Below are 8,256 nucleotides of genomic sequence, written 5' to 3'. Positions count from 1 at the left end.
GTCTGGACCAGTTTTTTGTTCCCTTTTCTTTGTCATTTTATTGGGGATATAACCATGTGCCAGAGGCAAATGGCAGGTTTTTACGATACGTGCAGAGATACGTTTGCATCTGCGGGAAAGTGGTTGTTTGTATTGCTGAAAACCCAGGCCATTATGTTTGACTCAGTAAATGTGAAACTTAGGCTACATGTTAACATGTGTTGGATACGATTGGCACCAGTCCAGAGTGACTTTTCTATGGGGAACTTTGCCCCACACTAACTGTGTTGTTCTAAGTTTGGTTGTTGTTCTAAGTATTCTATATAGCTTGCTAAGCAACACTACTAGATTGACATTTAAAAACACTTTCTAGTCAGAAGGAATGGGGCACAAATTTGCCTTTTACTTTATTTTAACAATGAAGCAAATTACATTAAAATGTATTGAAATGTAGGCTAATATTAGCCATACAGTTGCATTTATATACACTTAGTGAAGTCCATTATGGCCTACCAATTATTGTCCTTAGGCAGGAACATGAACATTACTGAAATATAATAGTAGACATTGAACTATTTCTGACAAATTATCAAACATCCGAGCACTAAAAGTTCATGGCATCTTTTAGGCCGTTTGGGACACTTTCCTTGTATGAAGTATTTGACAGGAAGGGGAAAAGTTTACTTAATTAGTCCAGTGAATCTGCGACCGAGCGGGTTCTCCGGTCGCTTTGCCTGCGTTAAGTCCCTATAAAATCTGGTTAGCCTCGTCCTTTAATTTTCTGCTCAAAATCCTTATTAATTTGCAAATACCGTCCTAAATCCCATGGACACTATAGGCTATGGAGAAGTGGCATTGTCTAGCGCGTCGCTGTCTACCTATTGTCGATGCTTATACAAATTGAATTTAACACGAGGATGATTTATTTCATCCAAATGAAGTGTCTCTTTTCTCAGATGCCTCTCTGTCTTTCCATTTGTCCTTTTCCCCATGCAGCCACGCTCGCATGTAATCATCTACAATAGCTGACATAAATCAAGGCAGGATTGACAGCCACTGACAAATACCTGATTGATTGCGGTGGAGCAGAATTGACAGTTGACGGAGGCGTGAAGATAGAAATAGAAGGGGGGTGTATATTATACTGAAAACATGTGACATTCACATACCTCCATCACTGCATTGGTCTGTTCCTGTCAACGCTTGTCTGATTGGGGAATTCAAGCTGAAGTGGTTGATCTTCTGGTTGTGGAATATAATTTATATAGGAACATGTCTGTAAACTAAGATACAGGGTTGTATTTATTGATTAAAGATCTTGGTAATATAGCTCAAAAGGTGCCGAATACATTGCTTATTAGTACATTAGGGTCTAGAGAACAAACTAATAATTAGGCTATTTAATTCAGGCTATAGTTTCATTAATACATTTCCCATTTCCTAAATATCATGTAGCCTATATGCCTTTCAGTAATAACCATTACCACATCGCCTACCTCTACAGTCAAATACGTTCACTGTTTTGAAAATGCCAGAAAGACTACTATTTCCAGACTTGGGTCTATATACTTTTTTAGACATTGAAAAAACAAAACAAGCCCTGCCTCAAGGATGGTGAGAGTCCGTGAGAGCGCACATAACAACCCAACTATTTCTCCTCACTATCTCCTCCCCCGAGCTGTCAATATAGAGGCGCTTACAAAGAGGCAACGTCACATCCCCTTGACCCTCCAATCACCTCGGGGTCCCATTTGATTGGAAGGCGGCAAAGGCTTTAATCTCGGACTAATTCAGATGCTTTTGAAGTGAACATTTCTACCAGTTCGTACTTCGGGAGTATAGAGCGCGGTCAAGTCAGGAGACACAGAACGCGCTATGCCCATGGTGAAAGACGCAGCCACGGATTCGCGATAACCTCGCACTCACTCTCGTCTACCTGCTCGTCTACCCGCACCTTCTTCGTTTCCTCTCATTATACGGATTATTACACGCAATATCAATCTCTTGATTTTCGAAAGAGGTTGTATTTGCTTTTCTTGATGAATCTGATAAATGAATTACCGACTAATTTCGTGAGAATTGGGACATGATCACATCGCCCTCGGTATCTGCTCTGAGAAATAGTAGTATTCATCTAGTCTGGGAGAGCATCGACTCTCGGAATATCATCAACAAGCCTTTTCTTCACTCCGTTCCCCCGTCGGACCATCTACGGCAAGCTAACCGAGTCCCCATCAAGGTTTTGAAAATGCTTACGGCACGATCAGGACACATTTTGCACCCAGAGTATCTTCAACCGTTACCATCTACTCCGATTAGCCCTATTGAGGTAAGATTTCAAAAAGACTAGTAGAATAAAAGCTTCAAAGTTTCATGTTTGTTTTGTAAGCATTACACATAGAAACGGTTATCCCGGAATGTAAGACATGGAATAGCATAAATGAAAACTCATATTTATTATATTGAAGTGGAAATGTGGGCTATTCTATTATAAAGATAATTGGTAAGGGAAATTGTTATGAATTTAGGAAATGGGAATCTTAAATCTACTCGTAGAGCTCGGCTATTCTCGCGTAAAAGCTGCGCACTGCGCACAATTATTTTGGATAAGGACTCGGACATTCCGTTTCTGGTTGCATTTCGACCAAAAGTCCTATATTGTTTGAGATTGTTTGTATATATTTTTTTTCAGTACTCGATTTGTAAAATTATAGGTTTTGTTTTCTCTACAGCTAGATGCTAAGAAGAGTCCGTTGGCACTGCTGGCGCAGACATGCTCTCAAATCGGTAAACCGGACCCCCCTCCTTCCTCCAAACTATCCTCTATAACATCAAATGGATCTAGTGACAAGGAGTCCAAATCCGGTCCATTAAAAATGAGTGACATCGGTGTGGATGACAAATCCAGCTTCAAACCCTATTCCAAACCGTCAGATAAGAAGGACTCGTCCTCGGGCGTCTCGAGTGGAGAGAAGACTGGTTTCCGAGTGCCGAGCGCCACCTGTCAGCCATTCACGCCACGAACAGGCAGCCCCAACTCTAGCACTTCTGCCTCGCCCATGCCGTCAGAGGGGAAGTGTGGAGACAGGGAGGACAAGAAAGATTCAGATTGTAATAAAAATGGCACAACGGACGGATCTGGAACCACTAACAGCCACAGCAGGATAAGCGTGAGTTGCGGTGGAATTAACGTGGAGGTGAACCAGCACCAGGAGACAACGCCTGGGTCCAAAGCCATGTCTTCGGAATCCTCCTCTCTAACCTCCGTTTCATCTGCTTCCGGACTCGGGTCAGGACTTGTAGCCCCAGTCTCTCCTTACAAACCGGGTCAGACAGTTTTTCCCCTGCCGCCTGCTGGCATGCACTACCCCGGGAGTTTAGGGGCCTATGCTGGTTATCCCCAACACTTCCTCCCTCACGGCGGGAGCCTGGTTAACGCACAGCTGGCCAGCATGGGCTGCAGTAAGGCCGGATCCAGCCCCCTGGCCGGGGCCTCTCCACCCTCCATCATGTCAGCCAGCCTGTGTAGAGACCCTTACTGCTTAAGTTACCATTGTGCCAGCCACTTAGCGGGCGCTGCCAGTGCCTCTCAGCAGTGCCACGACAACGCAGCTGCCGCGGCCGCCAACGCGATGAAATCCGGGTACCACCACATGTACCCGACACACCTTTTGCACGGCATGCACTCCTCTCCGCAATCTTTCAGTGGACATCCTTTGTACCCCTATGGTTTCATGCTCCCCAACGATCCCCTTCCTCACGTCTGTAACTGGGTGTCAGCGAACGGACCCTGCGACAAGCGTTTCTCCTCATCCGAGGAGCTGCTGAACCACCTGCGGACGCACACAGCCTTCACCGGGGCGGAGAAGTTGATATCGGGTTACCCTAATTCCTCATCGTTAGCTAGTGCTGCGGCTGCTGCGATGGCATGCCACATGCACATGCCACAGTCAGGAGGCCCTGGAAGCCCTGGGACACTGACGCTGAGGAGTCCGCATCACGCGTTGGGACTAAGCAGCCGTTACCATCCGTACTCCAAGAGTCCCCTGCCTACCGGAGCCCCTGTCCCTGTCCCCGCAGCCACCGGGCCATACTACTCCCCCTATGCCCTGTACGGCCAGAGACTCACCACAGCATCAGCGCTGGGATACCAGTGAAACACACTTGACTTTTGAAAAGTTTATAGTTATAAAAATGCAAATATAAAGACTTTTATATCAACGCTCAACCTAAGGGCGGGATCCGTGAACTCGGTATTTATTTATGTCGGCTGAAGGCGGATGATAATAGCTACAAATGGAAGACATTTGAGAGACTCAAAGTGCATTATGTTTAAACTGAACTCTATAGGTAAAGTGAAAACACACATGGTAGAATACTAATAGGCTAAAATAAGGGTTTTCATTTCGATGTTCATTTGAAATTGCTATGATTGTATTGTTCTTATTTAATGTCTCATTGAGAAGATAATTATTTACATGCATGTTTGTTTCTTAAAATCCCAAATTGTCCACATCATTTTAAATTGTTGTTATTTTTCAGGTGTATACCATGGGAAGAGAATTGGTATTTTTTTTGTATGTATTCTGGAAAAATAAGAAACAATTCTGTTCCATATTTCCGTGTGCCTCCTTTTATGATTATAACAACAATATCTACATTTTTAACATGCTATTTCATTAAACATTTTCTGGTTTCATAAACATTTTTAATGGACATCATGAAATGTGCTGATTGGGAGGTTAATCTTATTAACTGGTTGCCTATACAGAATAACTAGAACGTTATTTACGAGTAGACTACGTTTTTAGAGTACTTTTATTTCTATAGGGTAGGCTAAATGCTATTTTTAGCATGATTCTTTGTTTCTAAACTATATAGGCCTAATTGTACATGCTTGAGCGTTGAAACAATATAGGCTTTTAACAACACAATTTCGAATGCATTTTAGATAAATTATTATAGCTGAACATCATGGTTGTGTGTGCGCGATCCAAAACGGGATACATCCATCAAAGCGTGTACATAATTGTTGATTGCAGATGAGCTTTGACATTTATTTCTGTAGTGATTTAAGCAGGTGATTCCCAAAAGTCTTGTTGGCTATATATAGTTGTATCCCGAACTTCAATATTTGATGATGCATAAATTCTCTCTCGACATTGCCTGCGTAATGTTTCCCTCAGCAACAAACCGATATCGCCTCCTTTAGAAATGCGGTTAGGCTATTTGCTTATCTATCTAAATTGAATTTATAATATGTCTCAATATTCACTAGTCATTTAAGATTCATTCATTATGACTATACCATAGCCTACTAAAAACAGAGGGCAAAACTCTAAAATGCTTTTCAATGCATAGGCCTAAGGGAATAACGTTGTCTAGGACTACTTATTGAACGTTGCGCATAACTGATTTTTAGAATGTCTCTTTCTATAACCTAACAATTTCCACGTTGGCCCCACTTGAATATAGTTGGTGGAAAATGACTGATTTTAGAGACATAACATTGAGTGATTCTCAAAGATTTAAAGGAGTATTTGTCTTGTCTAGTGTCAGATGATTGTGTTCCAGAGTTCAAAAAGTTCAGGACCATTTCAAAATGCCATGATCAATAGTTTAAACTACCGAATGTTATCACACAAACTTCTAAATATCCACCCGACTGTACTCAGGGCTATAATATAATTAAAAAGCGAACTAATTCATAAATATAAAACATGCATTGTAGGCGATTCAAATCTTGAATTTAAACAGGTTTGCACTTCCGTGGTATTTTTTGATATTGAAATTAATCAACAGCTGGCTTATAGGCATTGCTGCTTCTTTGCTCTGTATGGGAAATGCTATTAAAATGTAGCCTGGCTAAGTTTAACGTCACACAATATTAAATTACATGGTTATAGACAGTCTATTAGTACAGTAATTAATCATGCCTTGATTATTGCATTTATCAGAGAAAAAGCAACCACATTTTTAAAGACACAAGTCGGCATATAGGTATTGCTTTTCACTGAATATTTCCACACCGGGCCTACGAAATGGGCCTATGCCCGAGATAGGAATAACATGTTGCACTCAATATATAGGTTATATTACTCAAATACCAATAGCTAATGGGTTAACACTACAAATCCACATGATTCATTCATGTTTTAAATTGCATAATTGGGAAACTTGGAAATGGTGGAATTAAAGCAGAAGTTTATTTTCCTAAAAAAATATATATGTTAAGGTCTTGTGCCACCCTTATCAAACACATATATTGTGTCTGAATATATAGTTGACAGGCTAGGCCTATAAATCTTTTATTTCTGTTCTTAGCTGTCGGTGTAGCTAGCTGAGAATAGCTTCAAGCTAAAGCCAAGATATTCTCCTCTACCGGCACAAACTGGTGTGAGGCGCAATGTACCATTTCCTTAATTCTGTGTGAAAGGCGAGAAGTCACACACAGTGGGCGTTTCTGAAGTGACAGGCTACAACAGAGAACAACAGCCCTAGAGCATTGATCACTGCCACACATCTATATCTATTGGCTCATCTGTCCATCAAACGCTTGTGTTTCCACTTTGTATCTATAACTCATGCAAATACATAGCTATACTCTAGAAATGTTCTTGAATATGAATGAATGAAGTATTTCTAAATTATTTTGGCCTCTGAATGATAGCTACACACATCCACCCTGTCATTGGTTATTTAGCTGAATACCATATTACAGAGATCTCTCCTCTTGTTTCACCAACAGCTATTGTCAAACTCAACTTCTTTCTCTGTGTGTGTGTGTGTGTGTTTGTGTACATGTGTGAGTTTGTTTGTGCATGAGTACGTGTGTGTTTGTGTACATGCATGCATGAATGTGTGTGTGTGTGTGTGTGTGTGGAGGCCCACACACAACGGCCTAAACTGATGTAATGATGGTGAAAGGGAGCGATTTCCATTTTTACCCACATCATGGTGACTGTGTATGGAGGTCCCCGGTGGAAGGCAATTTATCATGTCCCCCTCCCCTGGCCTGTCACTGGGTGAACAGGCAGGCACATGTGTGCATGAATTACCACCACTACCCCCTTCCGCTGGCTCACAGTGTGTAAAGCCAACAAGCAGAGGAGAAAAATGACTTTGCTACAGCATTAGTGCTTCATACCAGTAGTACATTCACTTAGCATTGTACAAAGGCTCAAAATTGTCTGAAAGGACTATGAGATTATAGGGAGGAGAGAACAGTCAGTTTATAGCACAGTGAGGAGGAATATTATTGTACTGTATTCTTTTCTTTTAACTTAAAAAACATGACAAAGGGAAATATAGTTTCTAATAATCCATGATTCTGTGCTGACAAAATCACTTACACCATTATTTAAATTTGCATTACAGTTTTGAGACAGAACAATGTGAATTGATTATTGTAAGTGAGTGGGAGGTTGTTGGTGACAGACACAGTAAAAAAACACACAAGTCACAGAGGTAGAGGTTAAGTGAGGTTCATTCCCTAATCAGGCCCAGTAAACATTAACAGGTTGGGGTCAAGGACAAGGCTTTTACAAGGGTTTACAGCCTTAACGAAGCAGGACCACTGTTCCCATCTACATCTGGTAGCACAGCATGGTGAGAAGGGGAGTGGGAGAGCCTTTGTTGTTGATCTTTGAAGTCTGCATATCTATCACCGTACCAAAAACACTATCTTAACTGGCAGGTTATAAACATAAACTGGCTTATTGGGGTCCTATTGATAGTGTTTGGCCATGCTTCTTCAACACTGAGTAATGTTTCAGAGCAGAGGTATGTGGTGGAGGACATATGAGTAAATAGCTTTGATAGTATTTCATGACAACAATTACGTGCGGTATGTGTTGAATGGCTCGATTATAGCTGTGGGTTCCATTCTTCCCCTAGTTTATGTAACATACCAAGTATTAAACCTGGGTGGTTTAATGATACACCACAACAGATACTATTAACCCACCAAGCTAAAGCCTCTAAGAGTTAACACAAATCATCGGGTCTCGGGCCAGACACTGATCCTCATCCCACAAGCACAGTTCAGCGAACAACATCTGCATCGCCTACTCTTATGACTTCTCAGATCCGTGGTCTTAAAAAAAGAGGAGCCATTTTAGTGTTCGGACAGCAGTGATACCATACCATCTTTGACCCGCCCACAATGTAACAGTGCAGGAAACCTGGCAGGCAGAGCAAGGCCTTGGGGAACCCTGAACGTGAGTAACACACCTCACCCTGTATTCAACCCTCCCTCCTAAATTACCCTTCACTGCT

At 41.7% G+C, this 8,256-nt stretch overlaps 1 protein-coding gene across 1 annotated transcript; it reads left to right on the top strand.

Moving 5' to 3' along the window:
• The first annotated feature begins 1,693 nt into the window (after positions 1–1,693).
• LOC139381801 (zinc finger protein 503) lies at positions 1,694–5,878 on the top strand. The gene is made up of 2 exons (XM_071125571.1): positions 1,694–2,308; positions 2,712–5,878. The coding sequence occupies exons 1-2, from the start codon at positions 2,066–2,068 to the stop codon at positions 4,134–4,136; spliced, it is 1,668 nt and encodes a 555-aa protein (XP_070981672.1). The 5' UTR covers positions 1,694–2,065; the 3' UTR covers positions 4,137–5,878.
• The last annotated feature ends 2,378 nt before the right edge of the window (positions 5,879–8,256 follow it).

Source organism: Oncorhynchus clarkii, chromosome 23 (genome assembly GCF_045791955.1).
Source record: "Oncorhynchus clarkii lewisi isolate Uvic-CL-2024 chromosome 23, UVic_Ocla_1.0, whole genome shotgun sequence".
In the NCBI taxonomy this organism is placed as follows: domain Eukaryota; kingdom Metazoa; phylum Chordata; class Actinopteri; order Salmoniformes; family Salmonidae; genus Oncorhynchus; species Oncorhynchus clarkii.
Note: the sequence above shows the minus strand (reverse complement) of the source record. Positions and strands in the feature narration are given on the sequence as shown.

Excerpts from the sequence above, each read along its gene's own strand:
- LOC139381801 (XM_071125571.1), top strand. The coding sequence starts at position 2,066 with ATGATCACATCGCCCTCGGTATCTGCTCTGAGAAATAGTAGTATTCAT. Across the intron at positions 2,309-2,711 it reads CTCCGATTAGCCCTATTGAG|CTAGATGCTAAGAAGAGTCC; the intron begins GTAAGATTTCAA and ends TTTTCTCTACAG.